Source organism: Cariama cristata, unplaced genomic scaffold (genome assembly GCF_000690535.1).
Source record: "Cariama cristata isolate BGI_N322 unplaced genomic scaffold, ASM69053v1 scaffold8052, whole genome shotgun sequence".
In the NCBI taxonomy this organism is placed as follows: Eukaryota; Metazoa; Chordata; class Aves; order Cariamiformes; family Cariamidae; genus Cariama; species Cariama cristata.
Genome location: NW_009604386.1, coordinates 36,637 through 60,690, shown reverse-complemented (window position 1 = coordinate 60,690; position 24,054 = coordinate 36,637). Strand labels below are relative to the sequence as shown.

The window sequence follows — 24,054 nt, the reverse complement described above, 5'->3', positions numbered from 1 at the left end:
AGCAAGTTGGTTTGTCAAGAAGCATGCTTTGGTACATTGCACAGCTGCAAAGATGCCATCTCAGAGACTCTTCAGTCTCTGCACAGGGAATAATAAACCTTTCTATAGAAGTGTGCAGTAGTTTGAAAGCGTTAAACTGATGGGTAGTAAGTACTGTTTAGCTAGCTCACTTCTATCTAATTTAGTCAGTTCTGTGGTGGGCTGTATTTGCATTAGGATCGTGTCCATCAATGTAATGATACCCGCATATTTACAGAAAGCACAAATCTGCTGTCATCGATGCTTGTGCAAATCTTGGTAAAGCAATTAATTTTATGTGTAGTGTTTTACCAGAGGAAACTTCTGTAAGAAGTCTGTGAGATTTCGTTTGTGTAGCTGTTGCAATCCTAGCATAGCTGGAAAATGGAACAAAGGAGGAGGATAAACATGTATTGTAAACTAACATCTAAAATGTTTTGTTTCAAAGACTTGGATGAACAATATGATGAAGACCTCTGAACCCAAGATTAAGCATTTTGATGGTGATGACTACACATGCATTACATTCCAGCCAGATCTATCTAAATTTAAAATGGAAAAACTTGATAAGGATATTGTGGCCCTCATGACAAGAAGAGCGTATGATTTGGCTGGGTCATGCAAAGGAGTCAAAGTCATGTTGAATGGGAAGAAATTACCTGTAAGAGCCTCACTTAAAATATTTCAAGTGTACTGAGTATTTGATGCGAAGAATAGTAACTGTTATATGTGTTACTCATAGGTAAATGGATTTCGCAGTTATGTAGATCTTTACGTAAAAGACAAGCTGGATGAAACTGGAGTCGCGCTCAAAGTTATTCATGAAGTTGTGAATGAACGATGGGATGTGTGCCTCACTTTAAGTGAAAAAGGGTTTCAGCAAATCAGCTTTGTAAATAGTATAGCTACCACAAAGGTGAGTAGTTATATTAAATGATAAAAAATGTAAATGATAAAAATGTGCGCTAAGGTTATGCCTAGTCAATATTTGATAAAAAAATAAATCTAGGTTATCAAAAATAAATAGGTGAGAGAATTCTTTGCATGAGAGGATCTGGCAGAGCAATTGAATGCAATCAAAATACATTCATAGCAGTATTTCTGAATATGCAGTGGTTTTTAAAACACTAGTAATCATTATCAATGATAACTGATGTCTTATGTGAGCATACGTGGTGTTGATTAAATATAAAATGAATGGAACTATTTTATTCCTTCCTTTTTAACACATTGTAATAAAATAATTCTGAAATTAAGGTAAAAAAATGTACAAACCCCTTTAAAGCTAGTAGTAGCAAGTTTTGGAGGGCAAAAATGGCTTTTGGTGTTCTTGAAAAATGGCTTTCCATTTATTGCTTTATGATGTATAAAACTGGCCTGAAACATTGAGATTAATTTTCTTTCATTTATGTTTCTATATAAGGAGATCTAGGTGTTCTCTGTACTCATTATCAACTGTAGTAGTAGTGAAATGGTATCATAGCAAATCTTCAGTTGTGATAAAGCAGCAATATGCTCAGCATACTAAAGTACAATCTTTGTGCTTCTCAAGTTGCTGGGGTGGTCAGGCCCCAAGGCAATCACCTGAAATCAACTAGTGTTAACTCTCATTTATGCCTGTTTGGCACAGCCCAGGTTTAGGGATCTGGGATCCACCGTGGTGAAACAAAGTCTTTGTCATTTCTGCTCTTCACAAATTTGCACCGCATGAGTGGTCGAACAAGTCAAGCAATTCTAGTCATTGGAACGGTTGTTTTTAGGGAGTCTTAACAATGAGCTTCCCAAAAGATGAGAATGATAAGGATTTATAATAAGACACTTAAAACCCCCTCCTTGCTCGGATCTCTTCTAAAAGAAGAGTCAAACAGAAGAAAATTCCAGTGGTAGCACAAGTGGTTCGTAAGCAGCAGTGGTTACACCAAGTGGGGTCTGTAGTCTAGGCAGGTGCCCAAAAAAATCAGTGTTAATCTTGGTGGTAGATGATGTGTAGCCAGTGTTTTGACGGTATATGATTTTTACTGCATAACTTCTTCCAGTGTCATTTTCAGTGTAGCTGAGCCAGTGTTCAGTGGTAAGGGGAATAGTTTATTTCATTGTAGAATATTTACTTTCTAAGTGTGCGTTTTAATTAAATGCTTATCTGAAACTTGTCAAAACTTGGGATAAGAAACATACCTGGTAGTTGGAAGGTTAAAACTTGGTTTTAATTCAGGCCTCTTTATGCAACATAAAGAAGAAAAATAGCATGACCTCAAAGATGCGTACAATACCTTTATGAAGAAGCTGGCAACGTAGAGAAACTTAGTAATGTTTGATACCAGGTTAAGAAAATGTATTTGAAAAAAATGAATACATATTGACTCCTAAGTTAAATATATTGCATACACTCACTCAAAAGATTTTGAATTTGACTCTTTTGGATCAATTTTCACCCATCATGCAGTTACACATACATTGTTATCGTATATTCTTTAAGAAAATTCATAGAAAAAGTACTGTGTATTCTTCAAAGGTAAGTGTTGTAATTTCTAGTTTTTCCCACTCTCCCGATCCATGCCTTATGTGTGTGACTGGATGTGGAATGTTCGGGGCCGGTGAACCACCTCACCAGCAATTGATGTGCAACTACCCACTGATGAGACATAATGGCTAGTAACTAACTGCGTCAACTGCCTGTCCCCTTATCTGCTAACAGGTGAGGAGCTCATTTCAGCTGTTTTTTGGTTATTTATCGCTGTTTGCTGAAAGCTTTTCATTTCTGTTTCTGGATAAATTTCACCCAGTCGTAACTTCCCTTCCACCTTTTTTAAACTTGCTTTAAATTCCAAACAAGTTTTTTTTAGGTTGACGGGGGTTTTTTTTGAGGGGTGTGTAGAAAGTCAGGCAGTATATTAAGGCACAGCTCCCTTGTTTTGTTCTTGTATATTTGTTACCTTGGTCAGGTCCCCATTTATTCTCAATTTTGCCACAGTGGACCACTGCAGGATTTAACTTCAGGCTCTGAGGCAGCATTTGAAAGAATGTTTGTAGCTATTACAGTTGTGCAGATAACCCTTAGTGAGACTTGTATATAAACTGGTTAAACATGGTCTTCTGAAGTTCCAAATTTCAAATAGTAGCTGTAGTAGAAATTGTAGTAGAAACTTCAGTTATCAACATAGCATTCTAATGGTATTTTTAGTATGATGGCTCTGCTAGCTGTAATACTACCAATCATTTTAGCAGAAATGCTCAGCTAATACAGATGCAGTGTCAGATAGTAGACTTGGGTGGACGCAACATCCCAACCTGCTAAAATTTGCTGGAGTTCAGCAAGAAATTCAGGCCCATTCCAAGGCTTGCAGTTTTCAGATTTATTCTAATAAAATAAATATAATAGAAAACAAATGCAAAAGAAAATAGGATTTTATTTGTATAGCTGATTAAATGAAAACTTCAAATTTATAATTAGCTTCTGAGTTTGTTTGCCATATGAACCATTTATCTGTCCATAGAATTTAAATATGGCTTACCTCAGAATTAATTGAAGCTGTTGGCTATTGATGACGATATGAATCGAATGTTTGTAGGAGACAGTCTAAGCTTCATTTTTAAGATTTTCGTTGTTACCATTTCATTAGATGTCTTTGCATCCTGAAGTTTGCGAGGCTGGGGTTCAGTCATAATGGTTACCTTCCGGGAAAAGAAGGTTATGCAGTTTTAGTGCTCTTTCTCATAATACAGTAGTCATAGTAATCATTGACAGCCCTCTAGATTTGGAGGGTATTTTTTCTGTCTTGTATTGAAATGTGCTGACAGTTGGGGCAGTTATAGGCTGTTATGCTTCCATAGTGGGTCAATGTGCCACCTACTGGTGAGATGGTTGAAAGGTTCCCAACTTGGAGCTCTGAACATCCCTCACTCATTGCTACACATTAAGAATGGACACAGGAATGGGGGAACTGGTGTAATAACTAATATCTTCTAAGAACAAGAATTACTGGTAAGTAGCTGGTTTTTTGATATGTCAGATCTTAGTTTTAACGAAGTATTTGAAGTGCTAAAATTGTACAAAAAAAAAAATTAAAACAATTACTAAAGTTCTAAATAGAAACTGGGATATTCCTATAAGCATAAGTTTTCAGTAATGTGGTGTGTAAAAGTAATGCATTTTAAAATTGCCATTCAAATGTGGAATGTTTTTGAAATATGCAATTTGATATCTTCCTGTAGTAGCTGTGTTCTCTTTACAATTTGGAAATGGATTTATTTTTCTTTAAAGTGCCAGGATGTCGTGTCAGCTTTCACTTGAACTCTCCCTGTGCTGAAACTCTGTCATCTATATGTGAATAAAAACTGTTGTGTTTTAATTTTGATGGTTTGGGGTTTTTGGGTGAGTTTGTTTGTTTGTTTTAAGAAGAAATACCGTGGAAAAAATACTTGTATGTATGGTGCTTCTAAAACACACTAGTGGTTTGTGTTGCTGTTTAGTAGTTGACTCTAGAGACTGACAGAAACCTAACTTTTGGGTTTTGCATGCTGGTTGTTTGTTCTTTCTTTTCCTCTGTCTTTTTGGCTGCTGTTTTTTCTTGGTTTTGTTGTTTTCCATTTCTTATCTATCCTAAACTTACTCATACACATCCAAAGCTTTTTTTTCTCCTCAGTTCTGTTTTTAAAACAGCTTTAAAGGAGGGGTTTTTTTGTTTGTTACCTCATGATGAGTGTCTCCTTAGATATCTTTTCTTTATTTTGTCTGTCCTAATGCAAATTGGTCTGAACAGGAACCATTATTTAGTCTGTATTTTTGTAAGGCACTAATTGATATTAAGCAGAAGTGATCTTCTGTGTAAAATATTGAGTGTGGAGTTAGGTGTGTTTTAATTGTATAGAATATGCCTGCATCACACTATTCATTCTTATAAAATAATAGATTTTAGTTAAAGCATTATGAACTTTCTATAACAGCCACTAGTATTTAACGTTTTATTACTATTTGTACCATTTTGTCTATAAATTTAAAGGAAGGCATTTGAATAATCAAAAGTGTAAACAGCTTTCAGATATCCAGGGCTTTAGGACCATTCATATTTTTGACATCCTTCCAAAGAAAGCCTGCTATTTTATCTGTAAGGGAAAATAGCATCACCTTGGACTTGTAAATATTTAAACATATTTATCACCATTGGTTAAGGCAATTTCAGTAGTCATTGGTCCATAGAATTAAAGACTACAGGATGCATACCTTCAAATACTAGTTGTTCTTGGAATGTTTTATCTATGGTGTAAGTTTGTGCTGTTTTAGTCTTTACTAGTGCTTCTGATTCAGGTTACTTCTGCATTGTAGAATATACCCCCCTTACATGTGTAAATCAATAGTCATTGTTAGGATGTAACAGATCTATTATAGACCTTTCTTTTTCCAGAAATCTTATGTCAATTGCTTTTATTTTCCAACCAATTTAATGTCAGACTTACTTGTCTTATAGCAGTATGTTTTGGGTTTTTTTCGTAGCTGTGTAAAGTTTAGGTCCGAAGAGAATTGTAGCTAGAGAAGGTGATAGAAGTTTTGGGGCACCTTCTGAAGGTGTTCAGATGGTTAGTGCTTCCCTATTTAGACTGAATTTCATCAATACTAAAAGCATTCTTTAAACATTGAAAAGAATCTGTATTTTCATCATCCTGCTGTATCACGAAGCATCAGTTATGTGTGGCTTCAAAAAGGTAACTTTTCTGACTTATTACTTCCAAAGTTTAAGTACATAAGTAAGTGTTTCTTCCTCAGGGTCTCTTGTGCTAGGGATTGTAGTTGGGAGGTGAATACATTGCCTCCACCAAAAGTTTTCTTGCAATAATGGCTTCACTTGAAATATCTACTTGGAAATGCCTTAAGCAAAGATAACCAGTACTCAGAGTCCCCCTTTTTTCTAGGGTAAAGGGAAAAATTGTGAAAGGCACTGTGAATATTTCACTTTCAGCGGTATGGTGCAATGGAGGAAGAAAATCCTATATATTATTTCCTTTTTTTTTTTTTTTTTTGCACTGTGATGATGCAAGAAATTGCTTACAAGCCATTTTTTTACTTCTGCATTTGAGCAGTGACTATAAGGGAGTTCACCTGACTGCCCTTGTCTGCTACAGGACAGGTGGCAGCATGATTATGTAGCTACAAGTTATTGCCCGGTGGTCTCCTAAGGGGTCAGTTTGCCAGCTTATGGTAACTGCATGCTGTGTATGTATCGTGTTGCTACGTCAGGTATGAATTTGGAGCAGGCTTAACCTCTCATGAGTTTTAAGGAAAACTGTTCATCTCCTTAAGGTCATCTTGCTCTGTTCTTTTAGAGTTTTCTGGATCTTGTGGTTGGCTATTTGCAGTTTGCTCTCCGTTTGCACTCGTGTAATCCCCAAACTAGCAACGAATGCTAATAGCATTTATTCAGAGATTTCTGTAAATACAGCTAAGAAGAGGTGAGATGGCTTTTGGGAAGGAATAGGCATGGATGTTGTATATCTGAGCATGAGCTTTTGAACATTCTTTTGTGAACCAGATGGGGAAAGTTTAATTTGATTAACGAATGTGTGATGTTTTTAGTCCAAGGTTATTTATGTGCCTGTTAAAAAGATACCTCTAGACAGCCATGTAGTGTTGCAGGTACTGTCCCAGTGCTTCAGGGTAATTTTCAGATCTGCCATACTCTTAAGGTTTTGTATCCTGTTACAGGCTGTAAGCAGCTGCATTTGAAGTCCGCCACTGTACAGTGAACGAAAGGTCTCCTGCTTCTTCTGTTCTGTGTAACATTCATCATCCTCACTTGTATGAAGACTGAATGACATGAGAGACAAACTTTAAAACAAATTTTCCTTTGTCATGCTGCAACTTTATGTGCATGGATTTCCAAATTTAAGTATGACTACAGGAACTTTGTTAATACGGCTAAAAGCTACTAGGAAATTCAATGGATTTTTTTTCTCTTTTTTTTTTTTTCCCCTCTTCCCTCATTAAGGGTGGTAGGCATGTTGATTATGTGGTGGATCAGGTTGTGGGCAAACTGATAGAAGTGGTGAAAAAGAAGAATAAAGCTGGAGTTTCAGTGAAACCATTTCAGGTAAGTAATTTTATTCAAAAATATTGAAAAAAATTAGTATGGTAATTTTGTTGAGTAAATTGGTTTCTATGTTTTCAACAGGTGAAGAATCATATATGGGTTTTTGTTAATTGCTTGATTGAAAACCCATCATTTGATTCCCAGACAAAAGAAAACATGACATTGCAGCCTAAAAGTTTTGGGTCCAAGTGCCAGCTATCTGAGAAATTTTTTAAAGCAGTAAGTAAAGCATACTTCTTTTTTTTTCTGTGAAGCAGGAATTGACACTCTGCATTGAGTGTGTGTATGTTAGGTAGCAGAAGATTAATTAGCACATTATGCTATTTTGGTGACATTAGCGTACTGTGAAAATGGGATGGAGGAACTTCTGTTCATTCTCTGGCCTTAATAATGGAAACAATGACTATGTTTTGGCTGTTGCCCAGGATTTAAAAGCGAGCTTCACCTGATCAGCTAATTTGTTGGACATTCTGGTATTTATATTGGTGAAATGAATTTGACTCTTAAAACCTAAACATAGACCTTGACTAATTTCTTGTGTTGAAATATTTTTCTGAAGTTGAGACTATTGTCCACCTTATTCTTTGATTTCAATCTTTTTCACTGAAGTGAAAAGAGAGGGAAGGAACATGTCACATTTACTTATTCTTCCAGTAATCAAGGAAATGCAAAATTGTGGCTGTAGTTTTCAAAGTGATAATTATTCTCAGGCAACAAGTTTAGAAGTTTTGGCTGTAGATGGGCTAAGAATTGCTACTGTAATTAATGTATTAGTAGAAATACATGGTAGAGGTTTTTCCTCTACTACATTTTTATAGAAGGAAGGAAAAGTAGAGTTCTATTAGCCAGAACTCGTTATACTAAGTCCTATTTAGTGCCAGTAGCGTAGGTGGAACTCCAGTAGTAAGGAGAATGGTGCCACTGCTAATACTATTGGCATCAAAACTTACTGTATAGTGTTTTATTCTTCTAATTCTTTTACTGGCAACATTCTTGTAGAACTTACAGGAAAAAATACCACAATGCAATCTTGTATTCATTCTTCAGATTTTGTTACATATGTTGTATTTCTATCAGAAGGTTTGATTTACAGTGTTTCTAATATTCCCAGGAGTGACCACTGATCTCCAGTGGTGTTAAATGTCCAGCAGAATCCCTAACCAATGAGTGCTGTATTATGGGGGATAATGAGAAGCCAAAGCTCACAGTATTTTGCTCCACCTGGATTTTCTTTTGATGTGAAACCAAACCTAAAGCAGTTTTAGTTTAGAAAATATGCTATATGCTATTTTTCCTGCAGATGTGTTTCTTAAAATGTTACCAGTTTCTGAAGTGGTTGATATAGACACTTATTCTTAAATGCTTTTGGTTGTCTTTCAGCCGTTTTCAGTCATTTCCAAAGAAACTTGAAATGATCATAAATATCCCATAAGGTTATTTTTTGCTGTCAAAGTCCAGGAAGCAGGTGCTTAGTACCTAAAATGTCTCAGCACATCAACCACACAACATAACACAACCTCTTACTAGGTCTCAGTCCTCTTTTCCTCCTTCCACCAATTTTACAAGGGGTGGAAAAGAAGCTCTGTGAGTGTTGTGTTTTGGTTTTGTGTGCGTAAAATGCTAGACAGTAAGGTATATGTTAATTCCTTGACCTTTTATGTGTTGCAGTTTTTAAAATTTAGAGGGCTTTGAGAAACAGTGTTAGGTCATTGACTCAAAATTGAGATACAAGAATCTGCTGTGTGAAGCTTTACTTTTCTTTTCTCATCCACAATTCTGATCTGTTGCTTATAGGCCTCTAACTGTGGTATCATAGAGAGTATTTTGAATTGGGTCAAATTTAAGGCACAAACTCAGCTGAACAAAAAATGTTCATCGGTGAAACACAGCAAAATCAAGGGCATTCCAAAACTGGATGATGCTAATGATGCTGGTAAGAGCACTTTACTTATTGTTAATGTCTTTAACGTTTCATAGATTTTTTTCACAGACAACATAATTTGAAACCTGACTTTATTTGTCATCCTCATGTATGTTTTTTTTAATAAAAATCTTTCGAGGTTTCTAAACTTTCTAGGGCTAGAATTAAAGCATGATGATGAGTTTGATGTTAGGAACACTGTCCTCTCTAGGGTAGAGAATTAATAACACTGAACAAAAGTAGCAGTCTAGTTCCATATTGAAAAAATGCCTATTTTCTAATTGTGGTTTCCAGCTAAATGGTGTTAGCAATATTCTATTTTGGAGGTGACTAGTCTTCTTGACCTTTCCAGTATAAAAAGATCAGAATCTTTATAGGGCCACGAGCTATAGGAAGTAGATCATGTAGTGTGCAGACCTGAGGGAATGGTTCAAGAGACTCTTTTCATGAGACTTTAAATGCCATTAGGTTCCTGTCTGGCAAGATAGGGCAAAGTGGCAATCTCTGCTGGCTTGCTTCCTAGCACAGGTAGGAATCGGGATCAGCTGGCAACCTTTGTGCCAATAGCAATGGGATGGGGGTTGTCCTTGAATTATTTGAGGGGCACATGAGATGAAAGATCTTGAAATGTTGCCAGTCTATGTTAGTGTTAGTTGATTTTTTTAATACATCCTTACATTAAGCAAAGAGAGAGAACTTGCGGTGAGGTAGGTGGGTGGGTTAAGTAGGTAAAAGCATGTAAGACTGGTAGAGAGGCTTTTTTTTTTTTTTTTTGAGCTGCAGTGCTCAAGTCAAAGATGACTTGATGAGATAAGTTCTGCTTAATTTCCCTCCCTTTCTTTTTAATTCCCTGAGCTCAGGTTATTAATTTTTTAACTTAGTTTTCGTCAGTATTTTATTACTTTTGCAGTTATTCAGATGTCATATTTTGCCTCAAAATTTGCTAATCATGTCTCCTTTAATGAGTATTTTGCTTGTGGAATTTGTATTCCGTAGTCAGATGCATGTTCCTGGTATCTTTCTTGCTTAGAAGATTGTGTGCTTGGAGAAATGCTGTGGTTTTATGGATATCAAGCCTAGTGCTCATAAATAGTGTGATGAATGATTTTGGATACACTTTCTTCATTGTTTGTTGTTTGTTTGTTTTGGGTTTTTTTTAGCTCTGCTTTGGAGACCAGACTTAAAAAAATCACTTCTTACTCAGTTTTTTTCACTGGGGGTGAGGGAAGAGAAGAACCTCTAACAAGGGAGCTAATAAAATACTACATTGCCTTTCACCCTGAAACTTTCTCAACTAAGGCGGCATGTAGAGGTTCATTTGAGCTCAACACTGATGCTTAAAGATTTACATGGCTTGGATGCCTGTTACCCAGATATTTCTCTGCTGCCTAGTTATTCTTATAGGGGGAACAGGAGCTCTGCATCTCCCAAGGAGGCTTACCCAGGTATTCTTTTATAAAGATCTGAAGCATACTAGATTTGTCACATTGAAGGCATTGCACATTTGGGGTGGAACACAGAAAGGCAGAGAGGCATTCAGTTTCTGAATACAATGTGTGTTGTCATATTTACACTTTGGCCTGACTTTCTGAAGTATTGTATATGCTGGCAGAGATGTTTTAAATTGGAGAATCACAAGTAATACATTTTAAAAAAGTTTTTTAGTCCTTTCTTTTTAAAGGCTGAGGGTACCATATGGATCATCTGTTTGTTCTTGAAAATCAACAGGAATTTTTTATTCTTTCTGTGCCAGAACTAAGCTAATACTATAATCAGGATCTCTGGCCTCAATAAAAAGCTGCTATCATTGAGAAAGGGGAGGCAGAAGATCATACAGAAGAGTGACTCCTTCACTGTAGCTGAGTGTGTGTTGGTTGCTCTGCTCTTGGGAACTTATCTCAATGAACTTTAGTCGGTGACTACATCTGACTGAAAGCGTGATGTTTCTTAACATAGGGGGGAGAAGGAAGTCCTGGTGCCATGGAAATTCGTACACAGACAAAACACTGTAGAACTATCAATCTTTCTGGTTTTGGGATCGTAATAAAAAGGATTGGGGATTCTCAGGGTCAGGTGAAGTAAGGACTGTATCTGCTCTTTCTGTGTGTGAGAGGTGGTGATGGTTTCTCCTAGGTCCAGAAAATTCAACTCTTTAACAAACATTCATATAGCATGAATGGGCACATGACTAAGCATATCGTGAAGAGTTACACAGCTACAAATAGTCTTTTCAAAGGAATTTCAGACCTCTCCATAAGCTGGAGAAAAGGTTTAACTGATGCATGAAGATGCAGTTTCAGACAGATGGCTTGAGGACATTCATACATGTCACACAGAAGTTATCTATAGTCTGGCAGCAAAATACAGGAGTCTTATTTGACGTAGTTGTATTTCAGGACAAATAAATATTTGTATGGATCCCAGGAATTACAGTTTCACAAGCACCCCAAATGAGATAAGGGAACAGGGTTGGCTTTGGTTCTAATAGCAGGTGCCAGTAGTTGTTGGACTGAAGTAGTCCAGTGCAGCTGGGAGAGAGTAGTATCTGGCCACAGACCCCTCTGGCTTTAATTCTTCCTGTGGTTTTTAGATTTTATTTTTATTTCAAGAGTAAATTTGTAGCTGAGATCCAGCATCCATAGGTTTCTTGGGTGCCAGATACCACGGAATTTTTGAATCAATACTGATTAATGCTTAGGAATAGGAGAGAGAGATCTATCTGTACAGTGATGTACTTGCTGCAGATTTCGTCCCCCACTGAAAAGAATGAGTCCTATACCTGGTCATTCTTGCTTTCTTGAGATCTTGATGAGGTATGCATAGTTCTATGGCTTGTTGGAGAAGAGGTAGAAATGAAAGGAAAAATAAAGAACCAGGAATTAGGAATACAGAACTGTAAGGGAGCAGATAGATTACTAAATCTGGTGAAGCATAAAAACATTCTTTGAACCTGCCAGTTCATGTAGTTTTTTTCTTTGAGTTCTTTAGAGCTATGTCCAGGAAAATACCTGACACATTGCATTTCCATGAAATTAATTGCTAATGGTCGCATCCGTTCCAGAAGTGCACCTGGATGATACTCATACATGTTTTCTGCAGTTCATTTAGAAAAAAAAAAATTGGCTCTCAGATATTCTAAAACAGCAGACTAGTATCTTTTGTGGTATTTGGATTCCACTTTGATGATAGCGTGGTAGCTATCGACACCTTTTGTCACAGTGTGAATAGCTGCCTAATTTAGATTATATTAAGCTATGCGTCTGATGCAGAAGACCAAAGATGTTGAATGTAAGTTCTGTGTAATAGGAAGTGCAGGGTTGTTTTTACCTACCAGGTACAGGAAAATCAAAGCACCTATTTTAAATGCCAATATATTCAAAACTATCTTATTAACAGTGAGACTCAACCAGCTTGAAGTTTTTTGCAGTCTTTCCAACCACTTAGCCTTGATATAATAGTAAAACTGCTTAATGAGCATTTGCACCTTTGAAAAAGGGTGGGTTTCTTGTTTGAACCTGCTTATTATTTAGAACATCTATTAAACTATTGCAGTTGCAATAAACAGAACATACATGTCTTACCAGTTTTGAGCACACTGGACACACGGACACTGAAATGCAGTGTTATATTGTAGAATCAAAATTACACTGTTAGTAAAGATTTGTTTCTTCTATTTGAGAAATTTATGAGAATGTATAATAAGTGCAAATGTTCTGATCCTTTGAGCTTTTCTGTCAAGTTTTTCTTACAATTCTCTGGCTTTAGCCAATGGACAATAAAAAAAAGAACCCCTCAAAAATGTGATTTAATAAATTACTTCTGAATATGTACTGTGAGGAAAGGGGAAGTGCAGAATGGGAAATAACTCCTGTGTATAACTCAGATATGCATAATGTATCTGTGTAAGAAATTTGCAGCTAGAAAAATGAAACGGTAAAGTACAGAAGCAATCTGTCTGAGTGTTTTTGGGGTTTTTTTATGCAGACATGCGGGGACCATTACGTAAGATGTGCCACCATTGCATCCCATTTTGGCTGTTTTGCTACTTGTCCATAGTGTCTTGCTAAGGGCAAGGATACTTACTCTTGTTGTATAGTTTTAGTGGTATGGATGGCCATCCTTAAAAATAGAAATTCAGCCTATTTAAATTACCTGACATAGAGCAGGAAGACAGTTCTTGACCGATGCAATTGTATTTCTGTTATTTGAGTTTAAAAGTTAGGCTTTCTGTTTTTTTCCCTTGTTTCTCCTTCGTCCTGGACTGCAGGTGGCAAACATTCGTTGGACTGCACATTAATATTAACAGAAGGAGACTCTGCCAAATCTTTAGCTGTCTCTGGCTTAGGTGTTATTGGTAGAGACAGATACGGAGTATTCCCACTCAGGGGTAAAATTCTCAATGTTCGAGAAGCTTCTCACAAACAGGTAAGTAGTCTTTTCATCTCCTTTTAGCTTCCAAATGAATGTCTCCTATTTATTTTTGATTTTTAGGGTTACATCCTCATATTTTAATTTTTATTTGTGCCTTGTGGCTGGCATTTCATAAAATACCAGCTACTTAAAACCTGGGATAAGCCTGGAAATATTAAGTGTAGTAGTATAGTACTGGAATGATAAAGTTCATTTCTTCACAAATTAAGGAAATTCTGCTATGACTATTAACGTTTTACGTGAATACTTAAAAAACCTAAAATTTTGTGTTCTCTCCACTGCCATGTGATGTCATTGACTGCCAATGTGAGGCAGCAGCATTACCCCATCACATTACTTCTGCTGTCCTCCATACTTTGTCTATAATAAGAGTTGTGTTGCAGATGCCTATAGAAATAGTGGAAGGAGAAGGCAGCTTTGTGAGATGACTTTTTGTTACATGCACTTTTCTTCCTGCCTTCTGGACTCGAGGTAGTCCTCTGGCTGAAGAGGAGAAAGGGAGTGGTGCAGTCTTGAGAATTTGCATGTAGAGAGGAAATATTTACAAGTGTGAAGGCTTCAAGGGGACTAGGGATAAAAAGGTTATGGAGTTGAGGTAGAGGTGCATTGAAAAAGTAACTATAAAGCCCACCTAAAAAAAGACTGGGATATTTCTGAATTTCTGCTTTTTATACTGACTGCAAAGAGAACTTTTTTATACAGATTATGGAAAATGCAGAAATCAACAACATCATCAAAATAGTTGGACTACAATACAAGAAAAGCTATGAAGATCCAGAATCTCTGAAAAGTTTGAGATATGGAAAAATTATGATCATGACAGATCAGGTTAGTCTGAAATTCACAGGTTTTAATATACAGAGCTGCTTAAATTGCATTTTGCTGCAATTTGGTAGGTTACATTTCTGTGCATTATAATCTGCCTCTGTGTTATGACAATACGGACATATTCAGAGGGAATCCCTAATGTGTGAGGTTTCTTTATGGGAATAATTTATCTATATATTGTTTTGGTCACTCCAAATGAACAACTGAACTTTGGTGCACAGTAGCAGAGATGCCAAAGTAATAACAAAAACATGTATAAACAAGAATGCTTTTGATAACTCAAAAATATGTTGAAAGTAAGTACAAAATGGAACAGTAGATGAAGCAGTAATGCTAGAAAATCTGGGAGAGACAAGTATGCAGGCAGTTATTTTTGGATAGTCTCATGAAGTGTGTGTCTGTTGTTCAGGTTTTAGAAGTCTAGGAATCCGGTGCTTTGGATATTTGTGAAGCTTTGGATTTTTTTCCCAGAGAGGTTGAACTATCAAGCGTCTTAACGCCAATGAGAACTGTGGGCCAAGCTTGGCTTTCTTCCACAAAGATTGAGCTCCGTGGTGTCTGGGAGAGCTCTCTAGCTCTCAGAGAAAACATGCCACAGGCAAAGAAACTTTTGAGCTGCAACTGGGCACTTGGCTTGGAAGAGCTTATTATTAGCTCAGGGATAGTGCCATTCACAGGTGGCTATTTATACCCAGGTCCAGGTTGGAATCCAAATTAAAACTAACTGTTCCCTTCTATATTTTCTGTCAACAGACATTGTTTTGAAGTATCCCGGCCAGTGAGTGTTTTTTGGTTGTTTTGGGGAATCTGGCATTTTATAAGATTGCCTAATGTTTTCATGTTCTCATTAGGATCAGGATGGATCTCACATAAAAGGCTTGTTAATCAATTTTATTCATCACAATTGGCCATCACTGTTGAAACATGGTTTTCTTGAGGAATTCATCACTCCAATTGTAAAGGTATGGGCTCTATTAATGAGGTTTTATTTATTACTTACAGTACAACAGAAAAGTTGATTAGTTTTTTTGGTTTTGTTTGTTTTGTTTTGTTAGGCAAGCAAAAATAAGCAAGAACTTTCATTCTATAGTATTCCTGAATTTGATGAGTGGAAGAAACATATGGAGAATCATAAAGCATGGAAGATAAAATACTACAAAGGTTTGTTTAAAAACAAATAAGTGAACCTCATGGATACATAATAACTGAGTGCTATGAAGTTTTGTTTGTAGCTGTTTTCATCATAGTATCTTCTGTAATGATTCTATGATATTCCTAGTAAAATAAAAGGGATAAAATAATAAAACTTAAATTTTGCATGTGGAATAACTGTTCCTTACGATTGTACAGGTTTGGGTACCAGCACTGCTAAAGAAGCAAAAGAATATTTTGCTGACATGGAAAGACATCGGATCTTATTTCGGTATGCTGGTCCTGAAGACGATGCTGCCATTACACTGGTAAGAATTTATGAAAGTGCTTCAATGTGATACGTTTGAGTTTCCATTGTTTACTGAAAATGACACATGAGGAAGTTTTAACAGGTTGGTTTTGTTTTTTTTTTTGGAGTAACTGAAAAAAATACTTTTGGAAGAGAAAGAAGCTTTTGGAAAAGATTTTAAATTTTGGAATAAGAACTTCATCCATGCTACAAAATCAGCTCTACCTTCTGCTTAGTAGCTTTGATCAATTTTGTGTGGTGTGGATATCAAGAAATGTTACATTCAGACTTGCTTTTAAAGACAGAACATGCAAAAGAATATTCTGAGTAAGGCAGTAGAGCCCAAACAAATAATGTTTCACATCTACTTAGGGATCTGAATTTTGTTTCTCAGCAAAATCAGATCAGATAAATAAAAAAAAAAATCAGATAAATATTATTTATTCGTTGGAGATACATCAGTGTGGCATACGTGTATTCATGCATGTATTCTACATGTTTGAATTCGAAATCTTTTAGATGTGTGCAGAAAAGTACTTGTGTTTCAAAGAGAGCTTGTGGAAAGACAAAGGATGGAGTGTCTGGAACGAAACTGTTTTCTCAATAAATGTTTCACCTTTGATCTTTAATTTGCATTTTAATTGTAGGTGATATTAGAGAGAAAAGAGGTATGAGAGGAAACAAAATACAAATGGGAAAATACCCATCTTAGACAAAACAACTTTTTCCTTATACTGCGGATCTAGTAAAATGGTGTGGTTTTATTAACTGAAAGGTATAACAGGTATCTGTTCTGTTGCAGAAAACCAGCCTGATGTGCCAGAATTTATTTGTATCTATCATTTTACATCTGCCCAAGATGCACTTAAATATAATCCATGTTTGTGGTTCCTCATCCCAGAGAAATGTGTTCATCTAGATAGAAAAAGAGTCTGTGTATTTGCATATACATTAAACCAATTAGTGGAGAGACCCTGAACTCCCTGATTAAAATTCTGGGCTCTATTTCTGCAAATAGACCTCCATATACAGGCTGATATCTGAGACCGTATAACCTGTCATGGCTGATCCTCACTGTTGTCTAAAACATTATTTTGCCAATTCCGGATGATGCTAGTCATCTGCATTACACCAGGAACAACTACTGACTAGTACTGAAGCTGTTAACAGAAGCTTCACTTGATCCTCTTACCTCCATATGCTCTGCTGATCACTGTAATCCCAGCCCCAAGTCTACCTCTGGGCATAGGTGGTGTAAGATTAGAGGCCCTACCAGGCCTCATGATAGCTGTAATCTAGGAGAACAAAAATTATTTCACGTAGCAAATTCTTCAGCATTCTGAAGAATGCTTTTGCTAGCAAGTGAAGTCTGAGAACAGCAGTTTTAAGTGGAGAAAGAAAAAACCCTTTTTATTCTATTCAAGGATAAATATTTTACAATAATTTTTGTTGAAACTTTTTATTCTATTAATTCTACTTTTATTCTATTAAAATAATTTTTATGCTTATCCAGCTCTTGGTCATTTGTCACTTCAGTGATCTAGAAAAAGTATAGATACACTGAAAGGAGCTAGAAGAAAATTGTAAGAATTTAGTCATGTTTCAACAAAAGCCTTTCTTAAGCCTTCAGATGTCTGACATTGTCAATTGTCGAGCTTTGTTCACAAAGGAAGTCAATATGATGCAAACCAGTGTGATAGCACTTAGTCCCTTTCTCAGAGGGTAAGTTACTAGGGTTTGCTACTTATTATGTAATACAGTGGTCTCCAAGGAATGAAACTACTCATTGAGCTCTTTTGGAGTGCTCCAGTTAGAGTCGATTAAAAAAGATAACGTTGACGACTATTGTCTTCTACAGGAAAGTGATTGAAATTGGGATATATTGGAGTTTCTGTATGTGATTCCATGTGGGAACAAAAAGGCAATACTTCAACAACTCACAAAATTTTCCCAAAGTAGTTGAAATTCTGTTTAAACCACATACTCAGTTTTTCTGTCTTCTTCTCTTAATCTTTGGGAGAAGAAACTCCGTTTCTCTAACAGGACAAAGCCTTTCAGAACCTTCCTGTGTCTTTTTGTAGTGATAAGTGGTTGCTTTAAAGTGATCCCTTGTCATCATGAAGACTAAGGCCCTCAGTCAGCTGGCCTAAATTCTGGCTTAGTCTTTTCATGAAATGTCAGTTTTGTCGAGTTGTCACTTAAGAGGACTACGGCCAACCACTCAGGAACAGCTATAAATTATTGGCATTCTGTGACTGACAGAGCAAACAGGACATGGCGAGGACAAGAAGAGTGGGGTATTTTTTCTATTACCTTCAGTTAATTTTCTTGATGACAGCTGGTTATAGTTCAGTCTAAATGATGAACCCAACCTTAAAATTACTTGAGGAAACATCCTAACACCTTTAAATTTGTGTATCAAAGGACAACTCTCATGTCAAGAGAGGAATAAGAACGATAAGATTTGTCTAAAAATGTAGGGATTTGGGGAAAGTAGTATAAATTTAAACTAAGATCAGGGAGAGATCTGTCAGTTCGAAAAACCTTGCACAACAGTGTCTGAAAGGTCATGTGCTTGTACTGCTGCTTAAACATGAACATTGATTATACAGATTATATTGTCGAAATAAGTGTTATTGAATACTTGATCAGATAGTGCAGTACAGTTAAAATTCTGACTAAAGCAACATACATTTACACAAATATGTATATTCTGACAATTTAGCGTACTTGGAATCTTTTCAGGCCTTCAGTAAGAAGAAGATTGATGACCGAAAAGAATGGTTAACCAACTTCATGGAGGACAGGCGACAGCGTCGGCTACATGGCCTTCCTGAGGTGAGTCCTAAATAATAGTATGAATCTGGTGTGTGAGATTTAAATGTAATGTTAATTTTGTATTGAATAAATAATGTATATGGCTTTTTTAATGTATGTGGTTTTTTTCAGCAATTTTTATATGGTACTGCAACAAAACATTTGACTTACAATGATTTCATTAACAAGGAGTTGATCCTTTTCTCAAATTCAGACAACGAGAGATCTATTCCTTCCCTTGTTGATGGTAAGCTGATAATTCATTATGATTTGTTGGAACATTTGTCTTTATTGTTGTTGTTTAAGCCTGTGATTTGTATTGGAAATCAGTGCGTTCAAGTAGAGAATTTAAGAACTTTTATATTTTTGTTTGTTATCATTCGTAGGCTAAGGAATTGCCATGTTTCTTCTGTGAGGAAGTTTAAACCGTTGCTGTGCAGCCTTTTTACTTAACCTGAGCTATTCCCTAGACCATACAAGTGCTTTGTTTCTAGTCAAAGTGTCAGAGAAAACAAGTCTTTTGAGTGCTTATAATAATTAAAATTCAAGTCGGCAGCTGAGTGCAGATGAAGATGCAAATGTTTTCTCCCTTCAGTCTTATACCACAGGCAGTGTTTTAATGGTTACTTACTTTTCCTGTAATCTTGCTAGGGTTCTGTTGATCTGGTTGGCTAACTCTCCCCTTGCAATAGCATTAATATTAAAAGAAGCAGCTTACTACACTACAGCTTCGTTTGTAAAACTGTCTGCAACAGCATGAGCAGGAATTTCTGCCTGTGTTAGTGTCAGTATCCATATACTTACTAAGATACAGGAAAAAGGCCTTGAGGTTTCATAGGAGGAAAAAAAAAAGTGCATTTATCTCCACTCTCCAGTACATATTTTATTTTTTTTTTTTATAGTGGAGGTGGTCAGCCTTCTTGACATCACAGACCCATACCAAAATATTCATGCAGCAAGAGCTTTTTATATTTTAGATAAGAAAGTGGGATAGGTCACAGATGGATAAGGGTAGTAGCTTCTTGATAGGATGAATCTCCAGCTCTGCTGCAGAATGAGGCTGGGTTAGGTGTGCAGATACATCTCTAGGGATTCAAAGAATGTCAGTCTCTGTTTCAGCTTCTCCAGGCTTACTTCCTCCCATAGTTGGGTTAACTGGTAGTCTCTATGCAGGCATTTCATAGTTTAGTGCTCTGGAGGAAGATTCACTCTAGAGCTGCGTGTTTTGAAAGGTCATTGTTCTTTATTTTACTCTACCCTGACTGCTTTCTTAGAAATAGCAGAATTGCTGAAACTTAAAGAATGAACTTGCAGTAGATAACCGTTCATTTGAATTGAACTTCTCCAAGATTGTATCTACAGAAGTGTAAGAGCCTGGGAAGGGAACATATTTATTTATATATTTGCGTGTGTGTGTGTGTGTATGTAATATAATGTGTGTGTGTGTATATAGTATTATACATATTATAAATAATTACTATCAGGGTTACACATACAATACTATGTATAGCACTATATATATTGTACACTATACATATATATTATGTACATTATATACATATAATATTTTACATAGATAAAATTGCTATGAGTGTTTCTGCCAACTTTGGCTGTAATTCTGCCTTCTGGGCATGGATGTGTGAATCAGCAGGTGTAGTAATCTAGCAATTATTTTTGTTCTTTGGTGTCATCAGGTGATGTATAACAGGCTAGTCTGATGGCAAATCTCAGAAAAAATGAAGAGGAAGAACATTTTGACTATCTTTTCACAGTTACAAGTTACCACTATTACTCGTTGGTGATTCTCCTGTGTAAAGGAAATCCTCTTAAGTCTGTTACATTCAATAGATCTTTGATAGGAAAACATGATGCAGGCCCATTGTAAAGAAAATTGGATGTTATGTATTTAAGCAAAATGGAGATTGGAATCAGTGTCCTTTTTTTTAAAAAAAAATTTTTGCTCTTATGTTTGACCCAGGTTAGTAATGGCAACATGTAGCAATATTTTAGTGCATTTCAGAAACGTGTGTTAATTAAAACACTGACTAAATCAATAAACATGATCTAGAACTGGTTACCAGTTCTGTATAACATGCAGAAAAAATGATGACATCCTTTCCACACAGATGTTGTACTTAAAGTGTGCCTAAACAATAAAAGTAAATCAGAAGATCAAAGAGACTGGCTTCTTCCTTAAAACTTTAAAAGATCTAAGAGAGACAAATAACATAACTTTTTGTTGAATTTTGATGAGTCTCTGAGAATGTAATACAAAAAGTAAAATTTCAGAGTGCTTTAAAATACAAAAATGCATAAGCTACAGTTGTCACTGCTGAACTTGTGTTGATAGTCTTAGGAAAAATATTTTGCTGAGTAGGCTGGAAAGAAACAACTCTTGACTTGTGGAAACTGTACATTTAGGATAAAGTTGCTGTTTATTAGAATGGTGTATTGTATGACGCATAGTAATGATTGGCTGAAAGGGTTACGTTTCCACTTTTCTTGTAACTTTTTCAGTTTGGTAAAATATTTTTTACTATTTTAACAGAACTGAGATATTAATTTGTTGTTTTGTTAATATTATGGTGTGAATTTGTTTCCATTTAATGTTTAGACTTCTTTTGAGAGATTAGAAATTATAATAAGGCAAAACAAGTTCATTAGTTAAAACATATGCTTGTGTATGTGTTGAAAATGGGATATTCTTCTTAATAGGTTTAAAACCAGGGCAACGCAAAGTTTTATTCACTTGCTTTAAGAGAAATGATAAACGTGAAGTAAAGGTTGCTCAGCTGGCTGGTTCTGTTGCTGAAATGTCAGCTTATCACCATGGAGAGGTGAGTATGAAGGATGGTAAGGTTACGAGCATTTTTAGCCTATATGAAATATTAGGTAAATGTTTACTGTGTTAAAATTGCAAACCTATTGGCTATAAGTCTACTAATCACAGATTTACTTTTAAAGAAAATGAACCAAACAGGATGTAGCTTAATAAAACAGCATATTGCTATTCTTCCCAAGTCTTTGTGCAGAGTGGTATCCCAAATAGTTCATGGGTTGTGGCAAAATAGTAGATAACTAATTACCTAGGTAACATCTAGATTCTCAAATCGTAGGAATATAGGAACTATGTACTAGGACAATTTTTGTCTTAAACAAGAAACAGTGTCTTTTAAGGTAAGAAGAAGAACTACTGTTCTTTGAAAACCTGATACAGTGTTGGAACAAAGATTATTTCTACCTTCTGTTTTGTTTATATTTATCTAAAATATTAGCAAGAGTTGTCATATTAACAGTCTCTCTCCATCCCTTTTTCTCTCTCTTTAAAAGCAATGAGTAGTAGTTTGTGCGGTAGTAAGCACAGTCAGTTTGTGCCCCTTTCATTCCTCCAGAGAAGTGCTTTAGTCAAAATGGAGAAGCCCAGGGGTTTTCGTAAGCATAGAATGTAAGGACACTTAAATCAGGGAGGCAATGTGGCTGTGGAAGAGGAAGCGTTATGTTTTGCCAGCAGCTCTTGTGATGGGTTTACAACATTCCTTTCTCAGGGGGACTACTTTTTTGAAATTAGATTCAGGTTAGTCAGACAATTTTGGGGCATTAAAAATAAATTTTATTGGCTGAATAGGAAAGACTGTCTTTTCCTATTACTGTGAATATGTATTTTCTTGCAGCAAGCGTTAATGATGACTATTGTCAACTTGGCTCAGAACTTTGTTGGAAGTAACAATGTTAATCTGCTACAACCTATTGGTCAGTTTGGTACCAGGCTTCATGGTGGAAAGGATGCTGCCAGCCCTCGCTACATTTTTACCATGTTAAGGTAAACACAAATGTAAAGCTAAAAAATACGTACTTCTAAAAAGCCTTGCTATGAAACTAATCCTTTCACGATACTACAGGTTTTGTTGTGGGAGAGGAATGGGGGAGGGTTGGAATATTTTGATAGAAGCTCAAATTCTGCTTTACATCTATGAGTGTGTTTTTGCACATGAATTTTTGCATGATTTTCCATGCATAGCAGTGCTGTGGGAATTGTAGCTTTTAAGGAATTAAATTTTGATAAGGCTGAAGACTGGAAATGTAGATCACTCCGATTAGTTACTGATCTTAAATTGTGACTTCTTGCAGAAGTAGCTTTCAGTTTTCTTTTGGATTATTTTCTTCATATCAAGCTAAATTTCACATACATAATTAATAATGAAGACCTAATTCAATGATGCTGATTTTTCAGAGCTAATACCTTGAAAATTTGGTGTGCAGAGTCTTAGAATGTGTTCCTTAATGTAAATTATAGTATTTGATAAGTTATGTAGCTTCTTTTATTTCCTAATTTCAGTCTGGTATTTTGCCTAAAATTCCTTGTAGTTTCTTCCTTTGCTCTCATTGTAAGCTTTATATGGAAGTGTCAGGTTTTATTCCCTTTCTCATATATGTTCCTTCTGTAGCAACCTAGTTTTGGACATTTTCCTTTTTGCATGAGATGCTGGAAGTCGTGTTCACACAGGACAATGTTCTAGATGAGCAAACAGAGTCACCAGTAAAACCTCTGTAGTATTTTCAGAGACTGCTAGGCCTACAATTAAGCAACAAAGTTTTGCAACTATTTGCATGCTGTGTTGCTTTATTACTGGGTGACCAGCTGTCACATTGAACTGTGTGTTCTCAATGCTTCAAAGAATGATATTTTGTAGATGTTAAATGTCATCAATTACTAGTGTATCGTGTACGTGTGTTAGTGTGAAGGAAACAAACATCATCTGTTATGAAAACACTCTTCCGTTGGGAAGAACTTCGTTTTCTCAGGAGGTGTGTAACTTGTATTTTGAGCTTCAGAATGGCAAAGAGAAAGGAAGACATGAGAAAAATCTACAAATATGTCATATCTGGACCCATGGACTGTTAGAGCATTATGTACTTTACTTACTGGACTCCAGTTAAACAGTTTTCTTCTTTTTCTTTTTTAAAGCCCTTTGGCAAGGCTGCTTTTTCCATCAGTGGATGACAACTTGCTTAAATTCCTTTACGATGACAACCAACGTGTAGAGCCTGAATGGTATATTCCCATCATTCCTATGGTGTTAGTAAATGGAGCTGAAGGAATTGGTACCGGATGGGCTTGCAAACTTCCAAACTACGATACCAGAGAGATTGTAAATAATGTCAGACGAATGCTGGATGGCTTAGATCCCCACCCAATGGTAAAAATAATAGTCTATACTGGTATTTTGTATGCTTGCTAAACAAACCTTATTTTGTACTTAGAAAATGAATTCCTATCACTCTAGAAATGCTCGATTATTGGAACATCTGAGTTGGATTGTCCCAGTAGTTTTGTGTAGGAGCTTTACTTGACTGTTGGGATGAGGCTGGGGAAGTTCACCTTGAAGCGAAAACATTGCAATTTGTATTTTTCCAATTATTTTGGAGGACTCTTTCTTCAGTCTACTGACTATGAGCCTTCACAGTTGCAAGACTTACAGGGTAGTTATGACATGATGTTAGGGTAAAAAGTTGTA

The 24,054-nt window shown here is 36.1% G+C and overlaps 1 protein-coding gene across 1 annotated transcript in view; it reads left to right on the top strand.

Moving 5' to 3' along the window:
- Positions 1 to 24,054, top strand: part of TOP2B (topoisomerase (DNA) II beta 180kDa) — a gene marked incomplete at its 5' end in the record, with an annotated part of 48,749 nt that overhangs the window by 7,078 nt on the left and 17,617 nt on the right. Inside the window, 15 exons of the mRNA XM_009695585.1 lie at positions 467 to 679; positions 761 to 934; positions 6,999 to 7,100; positions 7,182 to 7,319; positions 8,895 to 9,033; positions 13,289 to 13,446; positions 14,155 to 14,280; positions 15,132 to 15,242; positions 15,336 to 15,441; positions 15,631 to 15,740; positions 18,467 to 18,559; positions 18,671 to 18,785; positions 21,254 to 21,375; positions 22,210 to 22,358; positions 23,505 to 23,736. Coding sequence (XP_009693887.1) covers positions 467 to 679; positions 761 to 934; positions 6,999 to 7,100; positions 7,182 to 7,319; positions 8,895 to 9,033; positions 13,289 to 13,446; positions 14,155 to 14,280; positions 15,132 to 15,242; positions 15,336 to 15,441; positions 15,631 to 15,740; positions 18,467 to 18,559; positions 18,671 to 18,785; positions 21,254 to 21,375; positions 22,210 to 22,358; positions 23,505 to 23,736 — 2,088 coding nt within the window. The remainder of the gene's footprint in view (positions 1 to 466; positions 680 to 760; positions 935 to 6,998; positions 7,101 to 7,181; positions 7,320 to 8,894; positions 9,034 to 13,288; positions 13,447 to 14,154; positions 14,281 to 15,131; positions 15,243 to 15,335; positions 15,442 to 15,630; positions 15,741 to 18,466; positions 18,560 to 18,670; positions 18,786 to 21,253; positions 21,376 to 22,209; positions 22,359 to 23,504; positions 23,737 to 24,054) is intronic.